Here is a 17,006-nt window from a genome sequence, read left to right as displayed (position 1 = left end):
TGTCATGGTGATAATGGTCATGGTGATAATAGTACTAATTTGAAATGTGGTAATATTAAAGGTTTAAAATAGCAGAGATGAGCGTTGAAAATGAATTTGAGATTTTGTTCATGTTCCCTAATTTTTAAATAATTATGTAAGAAGGTAAACTGAACCTCACAATTTCATGAGGGCATTTTGGATTATTCATTCAAAAATTTGACCATTAAATAGTTTTTGTAACCAAAATAGTAACCTCGAGAGAGAGGTATACGTAATTTTTCAAATCTCAAAAGAACTAGTTGAAATTGTTAAAAACCTTACGGGAGGTTTCTAAAATTATCCCTCTAAAAATCACCAAATCTTGAAGTTAGATCTAAATTTTTTTCTTCAAACTTGAAGCAATTTTATTCAGATCTGACATTCATCTTATGATACTCCTGGAGTTCCAGTATTATGATCAAGTTTTCAGTTTTTCAGATTTGGCGTCTCATTTGATTTTTAGTATCTCTGCTACTCATGGTCGGTCGAAACAGCTTCAAAAGACAAAAATTAAGTCCTTAGATTTCTAGTCAAAGTCTTCGACAGAATGATATGCAAGTCAAAGTATTATGTCGAGGAGAATTAAAAAGAGAATATGTAGAGTATAGTATAAAGGTCCACACCTATTTTATTGCTACAAAATAAGGACTAGAATTCTTTACATTTCCTTTCCAGGCATACAGCTGAAATCAATTGACCAGCAAAATTAACCCACCCACATCCAAGCTGGAATTACTGGTAAATGGCCTCGCAAATAACAGAGAGCTGCTGCTACAGGTGACTATATCCACATTTGTGCATCATCACCCAGTTGGACTAAATCCAAAAGACTTGACAATGTTGCTGACTCTATCTGCAAAAACCCTTGAGGTTATTTTCTTCCCAGGGACATGAAACGGGTTTGATACTGCATCAACATAAGCAGCATGGAACCTCCTGAAGAACTAGTAATTTACATCAAATAAATCAAAGTCAGCTGAGATGTCCAGAAGTTAAAGACACCCTACAAACCATTAAAACTTAACCAAACTAGTACCATTATTGAATTTCTACTATCACGAGTTTATTGAAAGAAAAGATGATGACGATGAAGAAGAAGTTGTGCAAGACGAAGTCATCAAAAAGATTTCTTTTTTTTTGTTGTTTGAAGAGAAGAGGGGGGGGGGGGGGAGAGGGAGGGACATGATCTGCATCAAGACTTGAAGTTCAGTAGCACCAATTAATTTGTCACGGCACAGGCACGAGTTCATTGAAAACCAACTACAGCCAGAGAGAGGGGCGATACAACCTCATTGCAGCTTTCAACATCATCATTTGTGCTCATATTATTCTTGCAACTCAATGATGCGAGATTTGTGAATGTTCAAAGCATTGAGTGTGAAACTTGACCCAGCAGTGCTGGGGAGGAAGAGGGGGAAAATGGAGGGGATATTACCAGTGTTTAAGCCCATTATTACATAGATCATGGCTCAATAAGCTATGGAATCAAAATTTTCACATTTGCAGAGAAAAAAAACTTACGTTTCTAACATCTGCATCCCGGACGTCCAGATCTGTTGTAACCAATATAAACTTGACCTTTGTGTTAGTCAGATAACCATACCTGCAAATATGCAGAGAGATGTAAAGACCAAATAGAGCAACAACAGCTATGTAATAATCTTGTAAGTTCCCACTCCTATATGAGTGGATTGGATATTTAAGCATCAAAATACTCTTACACTTTGTAGTTTTCAGTCGGATACAGCATACCAAGAAATGTCTCATTCAGAGTGGGGCCAGATTTTTTCGGATTGTTCACTGCAAGAGAATGAGGATGAACTTTTAAAGTGTTCTTTGTCAAAAAATGCCAAAGAAAATGTGTAAACATGATTTTTGGTGATCCAGAATTTCTCAATCATCAGACATAGATACAGATTAAGTTGAGATGCTTCAGACAAGAATTACGCCTACCATAATTCTTTCTAATGAAGCCTTTATCCACAATCAGAGCAAGAACATGATCATATCATTAAATTATTGCTAATATATCCCCCCCCCCTGGGGGCCCAAAAAAAGGAAGGAGCAGCGATGTTTACACAAAAACAGGGAGAAACATAAAGGAACTTATGCCATGGGACACAGTTGCAGAACCACATGTAATAGTTCTCATCAAAAAACTAATCATGCTAGACTTCACATGCTAAATGCCCAATAACTGAAACGCCACATTCTGTACTATCAATCAATACAGAAGAATACATCATATACAAACATATGGAATCAGCAATAACTCGCACAGTAACCACTCATTCTGTTACTCTCTCCTAGTACACGCAGGCAGAGATATAAGCACACTAAAGAAATGTGACACTGCTAGAAATAATCAGCCTTTGGAACAGGATATTGCACCAGCAGAAGGAGAGATAGTAACCAGAAAAGATTGACAGAAGCGTTCATTCCAGACTGAGAAGTGAACAAAGCATTTGCATTTGTCTCCAGCAAGTAACTCCAATCGATAAAGATCTAGTGCCGTGAATATTAATCTCTCTAGTTAAATGTTTTTAAATGAAGCTGGCTAAGCGAAATACATATGCAAATTGGCATGGCTTCTGACTATCTTAATTATACAAAATTTAGCAGTACAGTACAGCAGGTTGAGTGAGCTAAACCTTTATTCAAGAAATGAGATAAATAGGCAACGCCAAACAAGAAAAAATAAGCGAACAAATCGAACAGTGGAAATCGTGTATGAAATGTATATATGTTGAGCTCAGCAAAATAATAGTTTAGAATATCAGAAATTCAGAAGACTCTATCTAGTGAAGATGAGTTCAGACTACAACAAGTGTTGCTTAGCTCGTAACTGAAAGTTATGCATATAATGATTCCATCTCATTAGTACAACAATTAAATCAATGCATTTACTGCTAATATAGGTTATTTACTTGAACGGGAGCGCTTAAAAGAACCAAGTAGTCATTAAGAAGCAAAAACACCAGGCAAGATCCGGAAGAGGAAGAGGAAGAGGACCTCTTTCGTCAACGACGTCAAGGGAGCAGTGGACGATGTGGTGAAGCTTGAGGGCATCATCTGCTTCCGTGAAGCTCTGTATGTATAAGGGATTATTCTAATCCCGCCGCCGGAAAATCAAGAAATGCCATCAGTTGGCCGCTGCGTCTTTGCCATGTGATGTGTTTATTGAAAATGAAAGAACGAACGAGATTGTCTTATTAGGATCCAAAACATTACAGAAAGGTGAATGGGCAGCGTACCTGGTGGCCGACGACTGCAACGCAAACGATCATCGTCTCTTCAGTCCGATCAGCACTGGGACCAACCCCTTTGCCGCTGCACCAGTCGGAGGGACGCCGCGAGATCTATATGGTCTCTTCTGGGCAAATTGACCAAATAGTCTTTCAGCTCTTTACTGAACCAATTTTGGTCCTTTAACTTTAACTCTGGTCCCAAAAATTGGGATAATTTGAGAAACCTCCCCTAAGGTTTATAGCTATTTCACTGGCCTCCATTCAGATTTTGAAATTTGCATTAACCTCCCTTGAAATTTATTATCTTGTAATATCTAGGTCCAACCACCAATTAAAAAGTAATATTAAGAGAGAGAAGATAATGTGATTTCACTATTACCTCTCATATATTAAATTATTTAATTAATCTAATATCAATCCAAACATTAAAAAAAACACTAAAATTTGCATATCATCAAGGATTAAATTACATATGGCATCAAATATAGTATATCATTCTATATATTTCATTTAATATAAGACCCAAATTATTCTTTTTAGTTTCAAACCCATTGTCAAACAAGGTCAACAACAAATAATCAAAAAAATCTGTAACCAAAATATTACAAAAAATGAATTTTAATATCATAAAAATTTCAGCAACTAACTTTAATATATTAACAAGAAAATTTGTGATGTTAAAGTTTGTTCTCTGTAATATTTTAGTTACAAATTTTTTGTATTATTTTTGTTGATCGTATTTGACAATAGGTATGTAACTGAAAAGAGTAATTTGAATCTTATATTAAGTAAAAAATATAAAATGATATACTATTTTTTGATACTATATGTTATTTGATCCTTAATAATAAATAGCAAAATTTTAAGTGTTTTTCTTTAATGTGTGGATTGGTATTGAATTAACTAAATCATATAGTAGATGAGGGACAATGATTGAATCATACATTCATATTATCTTCTCTTTTCTAATATTATTTTTTAATTATTGATTGAATTTAAATAGGGTTGCAAACAAATTGAATCGAGACAAGTTTTAGCCTAATTGAGCCAAATCTTGACTTAGTTTTATCAAATTTGAACTCGAACTCAAGATCGATGAGCTGCCAATTCGTCTCGAACTCGCGGTCGAGCTTGAAAAAATAAAAAATAATTATTTTATTTTTTGAAAATAAATAAAATAATATTTTTCTTAATAAATAATAAAACATTAGGAAAATATATGTAATTTTACTAGTAAAATTAAAAATAATATATATATGTATATAGATACTCGAGTTTGAGTATCAACTTGCGAGCTAATGAGTTTAATATTTTTGAATTTGAACTCAAGTTCGAGTTTGAGTTCGATTTGGCCAACTCAAGCTTCTCTCGAGCTCGAGCAATATCAAACTCGAGTCGAACTTTGACTCAAACCCTTCGCGAGCGGTTCGATTCGTTTGCAACCTAAATCTAAATATTACAAGATAATTAACCTCAAGGAAGAGTAGTGTAATTTCGAAACCTGGAGAGAGAGAGCGGTGAAATGGTTAGAAACCTCAAGGGAGGTTTCTAAAATTATCCCCCAAAAATTTTATTATTCGAGTTGATTTGGACCTTCCACTATAAATTAGACCCTGAAATATTAATAATATTATACTGAGCCTGATTAAATTAGTCATCCTACAGATGTCGTCCCTTACTTTTATTATCAGACCAAGTTCATTTCGTTGAAAATCCCTTCCTTGGGAAAGCCTTCATTGAGAAAGCCATTAAAAACCCCTCCATTAAAAATCCCTTCATTGAGAAATCTCTTCTTTGAGAGACCCCTTCATGGAGAAAGCCTTCATCGAAAAAGCCTTCATTGAGAAATTCCTTCATTGAGAAAATCCCTTTCCTGCCAGGTTGGAAGCCGATTGGTTAAAGCAGCAGCATCAACGATTGATTCTGATTGATGAAAAGCAGTTGAATGCTGTGTGCCATGGCCAATGATACCAAAACGCATGGCCTGTGTTCATAACAAAAAGGTCCGCCACCGATCCTTTGAAGAGAGGAACAAAGTGCTAAAGTGATTTTGCTAATGAAAGATGAAGTCAAAAGGATGGATGGACGAACATCCCCTCAACCTATCAACTCGGACATGTGTAAGAAGTTCTTTATTTGATTATGCAAATTTCTTTTAGGAAATCATGCAAGGGGCGAGGCAAAAGTCAGGCTATTTTCCTTTCCTATCAAAACATTTCATCCCTAGTCATCCCCTTTGAGCTATCAGAACAATAATTTTCGTTTGGCAGCCCCTGAGGATTGTAAACCCTACACTGGGGCAAATTCATTTTGAAAAAAAATGATCAGAAAGAAAAGGCAAACCCCACACTGGGGCAAATTTATGTTGAAAAGAAAAGAGAACCCCGCTGGGGCAAATTTAGTTTTTGAAAGAAAAATGCAAAAAGTGAGAAGAATGCAATGAAGAAAATGGAAAGAAAGAAATATCCAATCAAACTGGGGCAAATTTCCTCGGTTTCGTTCAAAATTGGAGATAATTTCAAAATGATGCAATCTCAGGTTATTTCACACCTTTCATCAAATTTGCTTTCAAGCCTCAACTTTTCTTGAAAACACCCCACCTGACCTCATTACAAAAGCCCAAAAGTCTTGGCTTTCGTCACTTGCTGTATTTCTATTAGGGATTTTGCTAATCAACTGGCAAGTGATGTCTATAATGCCTTCACCTAAACTTCTAAGGGAGATGCATTTTACTGATGCCAGAAATCTTCAACTAATACTCCGGAGTCGATCATGGTTGAGTCCTTCCATTTGCCTCCTTAGGTAAAAACCCGAAAGGGCACCTCAAAAGAGAACAAAAGAAAAAAAAAGGGGGAAAAGAAAAAAGAGAAGAAAAAACAAACAAAACAAAAACAAAAAAGGTGGGGGCAACCTTGGTGAAAACCCGAAAGGGCGCCAAGGTAAGGTTTTTGCAGTAAGCGAGCACGAGGAGGAACGGCTGGCGACCTGGTTCATGTGGATTTTTCCTCATTTTTGTCATACTTCTGCCAATACTGAATCCCAGAACAAGGATACCCAGAGATTCGAATATGACATCCGTTGGCCAAAGTTGTGTCATTTTGTAAAACATTCTTTTGCAAATACATTCTTAGGAAACTCATTTTTTCCAAATTACTTGTATTCATGGCATTTTTGTAGAATTTAAGCACAAATGGTTAGGTGTGCATTCTTGTGCATATTCATTTTTACATGACATATAAATTTTCTTGCATACCTCATTCTTTATCATTGAATTGTGGTGAATGACAATCCCCGTGGTTTATTGCAAAAAGTATGCTTGGATTCAGTCATCTTTCGGGAATAGTTGAAATTCAACCAAGTCAGCTACACAGACTTTACAATATGTCAAAGCACATACCTGGTCAGTTTGAGAATCGGAAAAGCCTCAGGGTGAGAAATTCAACTCAATCGGCTGCCGCAGCAAAAGTTGATAAAGGCGTCGAAAGACTCATGTTTACACGATTCTCGAAGGAAAACGGATCAAACGGTGGTGACAATTTCTTTGTTTTTTTTCTCTTTCACAGGAAAAATTGCATGCACAGATGAAAATAATCACACCTCACACTGGAATTGGTGTCGGGAAGAGTCCTCCGGTGAACAAAGACATATTTGAAAATGTTGCAAGCAAATTTGATCGAAAGGTGCGACAACATGGCGATACAGAATCAACTATGGGCTCAATTTGCAAAAATTCATCACACTAGGGGCAAAATTTAATTCTTTGGAAAGATTCTCAAAAGTCAAAAAGAAAAGCAAAAAGAAAAGAAAAATCATCAATCAAAAATCAAAAATCAAATCAAGTTTCATCACGGCATGCTCGGGTTTAATCCCACTGTCCGATTGTCAAAGCATTTCATTTTGCACCATTACTAGAACGTGGGTCAGTCCCGCCAAAGAACGTTTCATTTTACATCACTATTGGAGCGAGGGTTAATCCCGCCAGTAAGCGTTTCATTTATATCATGTTGGGATCGGGTTGTATCCCGCCAACCTCGGCAGGACCGGATTTTATCCCGCTGACCGTTCATATTTTCGTTGGGACCGGGTTTCATCCCGCCAATCTCGGCAGGACCGGGTTTTATCCCGTTGACCGTTCATATTTTCGTTGGGACCGGGTATAATCCCGCTGACCGCTTTTATCCAAATTGGGACCGGGTTTCATCCCGCCAATTTCGACAGGACCGGGTATAATCCCGCTGACCGCTTTTATCCAAATTGGAACCGGGTTTCATCCCGCCAACCTCGGCAGGACCGGATTTTATCCCGCTGACCGTTCATATTTTCGTTGGGACCGGGTTTCATCCCGCCAAGCTCGGCAGGACCGGATTTTATCCCGCTGACCGTTCATATTTTCGTTGGGACCGGGTATAATCCCGCTGACCGCTTTTATCCAAATTGGGACCGGGTTTCATCCCGCCAATCTCGGCAGGACCGGGTTTTATCCCGCTGACCGTTCATATTACGTTGGGACCGGGTTTTATCCCGTCAATTTCGGCAGGACTGGGTATAATCCCGCTGACCGCTTTTATCCAAATTGGGACCGGGTTTTATCCCGCCAATTTCGGCAGGACCGGGTCTAATCCCGCTGATCAATGAAAGGCAGGCTCGGGTTTAATCCCACTGACCGACCGATTTACCTCGGCAGGACTGGGTTTTATCCCGTTAACCGTTCATACCTCGGCAGGCTCGGGTCTAATTCCACTGACCAATTCATTACGCTGGGGCAAATTTTTGGATAATTTTTCAAGCAGGTCCTATGCAGTTTTTTTCATACATACCAGTTTTTTTATTTTGTCCTGCCGCTAGCCGTGGGTCAGTCCCATTAGCGTGCATCCCATGATTAAAGGCTTGTTTGGGTCAGTCCCATGATTTTCATTTTATTCGGGCCAGTCCCATGATTTTCATTTTATTCGGGTCAGTCCCATGATTTTCGTTTTTATTCGGGCCAGTCCCTTGATTTTTATTTTATTTTATTCAGGTCTATGCCGTTTTAAATTTCCTGTTCGGGTCTATCCCTTTTTAAATTTCCTACTCGGGTCAGTCCCATGATTTTCATTTTATTCGGGTCAGTCCCATGATTTTCGTTTTTATTCGGGTCAGTCCCTTGATTTTCATTTTATTCGGGTCTATCCCGTTTTAAATTTCCTACTCGGGTCAGTCCCTTGATTTTCATTTTATGCGGGTCTATCCCGTTTTTAATTTTCTGTTCGGGTCAGTCCCGTTTAAATTCTGTTCGGGTCAGTCCCGTTTTAAATTCTGTTCGGGTCAGTCCCGTTTAAATTTCTGTCTCGGGTCAGTCCCGATTTTAAAATTTCCTGTCAGGGGCAAGTCCCCATCGTTTGAGTAATTCGCAGCCGAATAATACAGGTAAGTATTTGGTGTCTACTTCTTTGTCTTAAGTTTTTTCAAAACTCAGACAAAGAAGAGCAAACTGTAGACACCAAATTTTCAGTGTTTTTAATTTTTTAGTTTTTATTTTAGTTTATTATTTTATTTTTAAGCTTTAGCATAGAATTTCAAAGGAAAAAGAAAAGTGTTCAAAAAAATATGTTTTAGTTGTTTTGGATTTAGTTTCATTGTTTAAAAATGAAAAGAAAAATGAAAAATTGAAAATTAGAAAAAATGGAAAAAAAGGAAAAAAAGAAAAGAGGAAAATCTTAGCTTTTTTATTTTATCTTTTGGTTATTAATTTTGTACATTTTATTTACGTTTAAGTTTGTTTGAATTATTTTTGTTTTTATTGTGATTTAAATTAAGTGAGTAAAAAAAAAAAAAGTGATCCGAGCCTGCAAGCTGCGTATTGTCGCAGCTTGCAAAGAAGGACTTGGCAGCCCTTTTGGCTGCAATTTCAGAGGAAGTGGCTGGGGGTTTTAGGGTGGAATGCCCCATATAAATAGAATAGAAAACATCAGCCGCAAGGGGGGAACGGGGGTCGACAGAGAGAGATCAGAAAAAAAAAGGAAAAAGCTACGGCGAGCTTGAGGGGGAGGGATAGAAAAACAGAAAAAGGGGCCGAGAGAAATTGGGAAAGGGAGCTTCAGCAAGCAGAAACGAAGAAAAACAATAGCAGAAAGCAAAGGGGAGCATACGGGAATAGATGAGTGACGGCTAGGTTTAGAGATAAGAGAGAGCGAGAGAAAGCTAGGGCAGGGGAATCCCAGTTGATGGCGGAGAAAGAAACCACCGGGAACAGCGGCTGGAAAAGAAAGCTAGAAAAGAAAAGGGAAAACGCACATAAGAGAAGAGGCTACAGTTTCTGAGGAGACCAGAAAGAAAGAGAAGTAGCTGTGGGAGAGACGGAGAACAACGCCATCATTTTTGGATTACATCGAGCTTTGATCCGAAGCTAAAGGTAACATTTCTACTCTGGAATTTGTTCATAAGCTGCTGGGTTATGATAGATTGCTGAAAGTTTGGCCTTTACACCTGTTTTCGTCATCCATGTGAGTCATACTTGCGAATCTGCTTGGGTTTGAGGCCTACACACAGAATGAAAAATTGTTACTGCAATCAGAATCGTGCAAGGCATTTTTGTGAATGAGATAGTCTTCGAACCACTTTGTATGAAAATTTTCTAAAACTTACGTGACTTCCATTGAAAATCTTGGTTTGTCTGGATTGCAGTAACTATGTATTTCGTTGCTTAGGTTAAAGTTAGGATTTTTGACTGAAAAGTTTTGATCGAAGTAGTGTGCTTGGTCTGAAAGTCGCGTCAGAAATGAACGGCAACAGGCTTGCACTTTGGCTACTGATTTTGGGGTAGCCAAGTTCTGGAAAATACATGTTTCAGTCCCTCTCTATCCCCGAATTCCCTTGTTTGCTTGTCTAAGTGTGCATTCATGGTGAACATAGTGAATCTTGGGCTGCAAAACTTTCTGCTTTTCTTGATGAAGCTGCGGCAATGTTGCAATTAGAAAATGCAGAAATGTTTTGATGTTTGCGACTTGTCTCTGGTTTGTTTGGGGTCAGAGTTTAGCATGAATATGTGTCATTTCTGATGTATTTTGAATCTGAAAGTTTTGTTGGAAACTCATGGTATGAAATTGCTGAAGTTGCCCAAGTTATTTAAGAGTCATTCTCTTCAAAAACGCAGCAAGGAGATGCTGCTGCATTTTCTTTTCTCTGCCGTGTTGTCTTCTCCTTAGTTACTAGTTGAGTTTTGCACTTCAGTTTTCATGTTTAATCTGGTATTGGAAGGGAAGCAATGGAAGGTTTGGTGTTGAGTTTGCATGTTTGCATGTTTGGATCATGTTCGAGCACCTAGCTGAAAAACAAGCAAGCAGGCTGCCGAACCATTTTCTGCGTGTGTTTTTTTTAGAATCTGGTATGATATATCTCCAAGTTTTCTGGTCATTTGGATTGTGATCATTGTGTAGCCTGTTGCTTAGCTTAAGGTTGTGATGTTGGGTCAAAAAACATCTGATCAAAGCCGTGTATTTGAATCAAAATCTGGTCTGCATCATGAAATGGAAAGAAAAGCCGTGGCTGGGAAAAATTGCAGAATGTATTTCGATGCTTTGCATGATCTCCTGTCCGAACTTCTGATGTTTAAACATAAGAGTCTTATGGTGGAAAGTGAGATAAATGCTTGGTCATTGTGTTGTGTTCAGTTGCTTGAGATAGAAATGTTGATTACTTGAGATAATGAAATGAAATGCAAGTTGCGGTGATGTGTCTTGGCTGCAGAAATGTCTGTTTTTTTTTTTGTTGCAGAATGTTTGCTCACGTAGCTTGCATGAGTTTTGCATGAAATAATTGCTGAAAATAGCACTTTGACCCCTCAAGTCCCCCTTTGTTCCATAAAGGCCCAATAATGTTCTAAATTCTTGCAATCGAGTCCTAAATTAGTTGCATTTTGAGCCATTACTTGACTTTTTCATTGCCCTTGGACCCTTGAAGTTCCTAAAAATGTTTAATTGAGCTTGAGTGTTTGGTTAATGTTCACAATTGAGTCCTTGGTAGCATCAATTTTGCAACTCGATTGCTCATTTGCTTTCTTTTGTTTAGGTGGTATTTAATTCAAGAGTTTAAGAACTTTGTGTTCAAATGAGCTTGTGTTCGCCTATTTTCTTGAATTTTCTGAAATAAATTGGTTACTTGACCATTTCTTGCTCATTGGACCTGTAAAGTTCCTAAAAATGTTTTCAAGTAACCTTGATTGGTTGATCAATGATTGCTATTGGGTCTTTAGTCGTTTTGCTATTTTAGAAATTTGATCAATGTTCCACTTTTGTTTGGAATTCATACATTATTTGATCATTTCTAAGTTGCAAAGTGAGGAAACATTCAATGTTTGATGGATTCCGATTTGTCTTATTACCTTTTTTGTTTTGATAGTCTTAGCCCAAGCCACCCTTTTCTTTTGTGACTTTGTCATACTTTACTATTTGTGGTACCTTGACCCTTTTATTATTTTGGAGGGTACATTAGTAACTTCACTACGTTAGAGTTTCAACTCAAGAGAGGTATAACTTCTTTTATTTTTTTGTCTCTCCTATGTGAACCAACGTGCTACGTGAGAAATACATGTCTACTTTGCTTTCCTAGCCTTTCTTTAATTTCTTTTATTTATGTCATTTACTTTTGCTTTTTATTTAAGTTATTCTTTATGGGGTATGTGTACACCTCTTGGCTTGTAATAGTTAGCGATTTAATTATTTTATTCCTTTTTCCCCTTTTAGATTGTAGTAGGGTCTCCCTAATGTAATAAATAGGGCTTGGAGGAGAATTCAATGAAGACCTATCGAAGTCATGTTTCTAGCTAGCAAATGTAATAGTTAGGGCTTTAATTGTCTTGTGTGTCTTGCATGCTTAGTTGCTACGTGTTAATTTGCTTTGTTAGGGCCTTGCATCTAGTCGAGCATGCTAAATGTTATGTGCTATGTGTTTATGAGTGTTTGGCATGCCTACTCGCTTTCCATAGCCATGAATGAATGTGATGGATGAATGTACATTTACACTAGTCCAACGCTAGTCGGAATTCATAGAATGGGCTAGTCCAACGCTAGTCCCTTAGGGATTTCCCCTCGTTAGTACATGTTTGCATGTTCATTACATGTCATGCATTCTTTTTAGTTTTATCATTTTGCATGCCCTTCGAACCCCTTTTCCCTCCATTTTAGGATTTTTGCATTTCATGCTAGTAGTAGGGTTCATTTGCTTGAGAGTCCCCTTAAATATGGGATATAGACGAGTGTGGCTTTTTCTAAGCCTTAGCACGCTTGTATTCCCTCTATAAAAATGGTAAATTGAGTCACGATTTAGGTCTCCCCGTACCCAATATGCATGAATTCCCTAGGCTCATGCATTTTTTAATCCACTCTACTATTTTATACCCTCATCACACTTTCATTTTTCCTCCCATTTTGCACACGTGCACCTTTATGTTTCTTCACTTGCACACGAACACTTTTTATCATCACTTGCACACATGCACTTCATATTATCATTTCACATACCGTATCTTGCCCACTCACGTGCACATTTTCATTTACATATTTATTGTCTTTTATTACTTTTTCAAACTCATGTCCTCACGTTGCATACATGCATTCCATTCATTTGCATCCCACTCGCATTATTCGTGACTTCTTCAAAGGATTGTTATTGGGCTTCACAATTAATGTGATTGGCACCACTCAAACCTTTGAAGAGAAATTTCCCCAATACCCCTAGGTCTAGGGTTTGCATTCATGTAGTGCATCCAAATGTAATAAATTCTTTGGTTAAAACAAGAAAATCTTTGATTAAATCATGCAACTAGCCTTGGCCAGGTCAAAGGGGTGCCTTGGATTTTATCCTTGCCTTCCCCTTTGTCAAATGTGACTCCCGAACCTTTTTCTTTGGTTTACGTGGACTAGGAGTCGTTTAAAAGGGGTTTCTTACTATTTTTTCCTATTTTTTCTTTAAAAATTCATTTTTAGGTGACTTGGTACACCTTAACTCATTACCAAGTGGCGACTCCGATTTTTTTATTTCGAAAACCCTTTTTAAACTATAATTTTGGGTCAAATCGTCGCATTCTCAAACCCCATTTAGACCCATTTTTCTTTTAAATCACAATTCATTTTCCAATCACAAAAAATACATTTTTTAAACCATTTATTTATTTATCAAAAAATGGGGCGCGACACCTCCCTTTTCCAGCTAAATATGTTGTCCAAGACTTAGGCTAAGTGTTGCTAAATTTTTAGAAGATTTGGTGGTGATTTGCATGAGTTTTGGAGGAAGAAATGTTGAAGGTTTCGGTTGTCCCTTTTGCTGCTGCTATCCGGCCATGAAGCTTTCCAGAAATGAAATGAGATTGCTGGTTCCTTTGCGTACATAAGACGCTTGACGTCTAATATATTAAATACGTCAAATCAATTACAACTAGTGCCCTACGCGCGCGTTTTGTGTTCGATTTCTCTTACGTTTGTTGCACTAGTGCACTAAACCTCTAGGGCACTTACATTCATATAAATATTATTCATTCTTAATTGTCCCAAAATAATGGTCCAAAGTCCCTCAATTAAGCGCGCACGTGCAAACACGTATTTCTAATTTAGGCGCAATAAAAATTGAAACCTTTGAAAAATTCTTATAACGATTGTACCCCTAGCTATCACTTGTGTGATTAAACCTAAAATTGTCTATTTTAGGACCATTGTATAGGTCTCAAATTTTGAGCTTATTGTACTCCCAATTGGCTAAAGTGTTTAGACACATTTTCACTTTTTCGCTAAACAAGCTTTTAAAAAAATAATTTTTTTGAAATGAGGCGCTTTAAAAATATAACGAATCTATAAAACCATGTACTTTGGTCTAATAAAGCTAGAAAATATTATTCGTGACAAAAATCCAAATAAATAATTAATTGAGCCAAAATTAGGGATTTTAAAATAATAAAAATTTTCGAGTCCTCACATCCTCTCCCCCTTAAGAAATTTCGTCCTCGAAATTTACCTTGATTGACGAACAGGTCTGGATACTTTTCTCGAATTGCTTCTTCGACCTCCCAAGTTGCTTCCTCTAACCCATGGTTCTTCCAGAGGACCTTCACTAATGGTATCTGTTTATTCCTCAATTCCTTTACCTTCCTATCCAGAAGCTTAATCGGTTTTTCCTCATAGGTTAAGGTCTCATCAATATCAACATTTTCCGGTTGTAAGACGTGAGAAGGGTCCGCATGATACTTCTTAAGCATAGATACATGAAACACATTATGGATTCGAGATAAACTCGGCGGTAATTCCAACTTATAGGCTACACTCCCCACACGTTGGATAACCTTATAAGGCCCTACAAACCTTGGTTGTAATTTCTTTCCTTTCCCGGACTTCAACCTTGCTTTCAGAGGTGTAATCTTGAGAAATACTAAATCTCCAACATTAAACTCCAATTCTTTTCTCCGATTATCAGCATAACTCTTTTGGCGGCTTTGGGCAACCTGAATTCTTTGTCGTACCAACTTTACCTTTTCATTAGCTTCCTCAATCCAAGATACTGTGGTCGGATCTAGAATTTTCCGTTCACCTATTTCGTCCCAACAAATTGGAGACCTACATTTCCGACCATAGAGTGCCTCATACGGTGCCATCTGAATAGAAGAGTGAAAACTATTATTGTAGGCAAATTCCACTAAAGTCAAAAACTTACTCCAATTTTCTCCAAAGTCCAGAACACCAGTCCTTAACATGTCCTCAAGTGTTTGAATTGTCCTTTCCGACTGTCCATCAGTCTGAGGATGATAAGTAGTACTAAAGTTCAACTTAGTCCCCAATACCTCCTGCATCTTTTGCCAGAATCTCGAAACAAATCTCGGATCCCTGTCGGACACAATACTCACAGGTATGCCATGCAACCTAATAATCTCATCCAAATACAATTTGGCCAACTTCTCTAACGGGTACTTCATGTTAATCGGCAGAAAATGAGCCGATTTGGTCAATCTATCCACTATTACCCAAATTGCATCATGGCCTCTCTGCGTTCTGGGTAATCCCGATACAAAATCCATAGTGATATTCTCCCATTTTCACTTAGGTATTTCTAAAGGTTGCAAAAGTCCTGATGGTTTCTGATGTTTGGCTTTAACCTGTTGACAAATTAAACATGTTTGGACAAATTGGGAAATTTCTTCTTCATGTTCTCCCACTAATACAGACTCTTCAAGTCCTGGTACATTTTATTCCCTCCTGGATGTACCGTAAACTTTGATCGGTGTGCCTCTTCTAAGATTTCCTTTCTAAGCCTTTCATCCTTTGGCACAACTACTCGATTCCGAAACCTCAATATTCCATCTGACCCCAAATTAAAATCTGTCTTGTCTCCTATTTTACTCTTTTCCACCCATTTTTACACTTCCGTGTCCTTTTCTTGAAATTCCTTGATGCATTCCAATAGAGTGGAAGTTACTATAATATTCCCAAAATTACCTTCCTTGGTTCCAATCAAGGATTCCAGTAACTCAATTCTTCCAATAATTGAAACTCCTTAATCATCAATCCAGCCATTTGTACTTGACGACTCAAGGCATCGGCCACTACATTAGCTTTCCCTGGATGGTACTTGATAGTACAATCATAGTCCTCCAAAAATTCCATCCATCTACGTTACCTCAAATTCAGCTCCTTTTGAGAAAACAAGTACTTAAGGCTTTTGTGGTCTGTAAAAACCTCAAATGTTACTCCATACAAATAATGTCTCCATTTCTTCAAAGCAAAGACCACAGCCGCTAATTCCAAGTCATGAGTCGGGTAATTCCCTTCATGTGGTTTCAATTCCCTAGAGGCATATGCTATTACCTTGCCATCTTGCATTAAAACACAACCCAATCCTTCCTTAGAAGCATCTGTGTAAACTACAAAACTATCTTTTCCGTTTGGCAAAACCAACACAGGTGCCCTTGTTAACCGTTTTTTCAATTCCTGAAAACTTTCCTCACACTTAGAACTCCATAAAAACTTCCCATTTTTCTTGGTCAATTCAGTCATGGGTCCAGCAATTTTTGAAAAATCTTGAATGAATCTCCGATAATACCCTGCTAATCCAATAAAACTCCGAACCTCGGTAGGGTTTTCCGGTCGTTTCCATTTCGAAACAGCTTCAACTTTAGCTGGATCCACTTTAATCCCTTCCTTAGAAATTACGTGTCCCAAGAAAGTCACTTCTTTTAACCAAAACTTACACTTGCTAAATTTAGCATACAATTGGTGCTCCCGTAAGGTTTGCAAAACAACCCTCAAGTGTTCCTCATGATCTTTCACATCCTTAGAATATGTAACGCCCCGAGGCAGAAGAAAGGGAAAAATTTCTGGTGAATAGAGTTTTGTGGGGGAATCCGGCCAGAAACCGTGCAAATTCCTTATATTTTTCTTAAAATTCCCTTTTCTTTGACAAATACCACTTTATAGTGGCCCTACTACTCAATCACCCCACAATAAGTGCCAATGAACCTAGAAGGTAGGGTTTCACACTTCGATTTCAAGATTGGAACAAATTAGGGTTTTTGCGATTTTCCACCGGAGGAATTTTCGATACTGGCCAAGGATCAATTTGATGATTAAAAGTGACTTTTAAGTGAGAAATAATATGTGAGTAGTAGCAATGATATAAGGTTAGTGAATGGGAAGTAAAAACCCTAGTACGTGAGTTTTTAAGAAAAACGGCGCGAACCGGCGGGTCCCGCGCACTACCGATTGAACGCACCGCTTGACC

General features: G+C 37.8%; 1 protein-coding gene across 1 annotated transcript; it reads right to left on the bottom strand.

Moving 5' to 3' along the window:
* Positions 1-626: 626 nt before the first annotated feature.
* Positions 627-3,421, bottom strand: LOC140014875 (uncharacterized). The gene is made up of 5 exons (XM_072066511.1): positions 3,276-3,421; positions 3,034-3,130; positions 1,743-1,821; positions 1,543-1,624; positions 627-965 (listed from the first exon to the last, which is right to left on the bottom strand). Exons 1-5 carry the CDS (start codon positions 3,306-3,308, stop codon positions 825-827), a joined length of 432 nt encoding a protein of 143 aa, XP_071922612.1. The 5' UTR covers positions 3,309-3,421; the 3' UTR covers positions 627-824.
* Positions 3,422-17,006: the final 13,585 nt, after the last annotated feature.

The sequence above is a fragment of the Coffea arabica genome, chromosome 9e, assembly GCF_036785885.1.
Source record: "Coffea arabica cultivar ET-39 chromosome 9e, Coffea Arabica ET-39 HiFi, whole genome shotgun sequence".
NCBI lineage: Eukaryota > Viridiplantae > Streptophyta > Magnoliopsida > Gentianales > Rubiaceae > Coffea > Coffea arabica.
The sequence above is the reverse complement of the archived record's forward strand: the minus strand, read 5'-3'. Positions and strand labels throughout refer to the sequence as shown.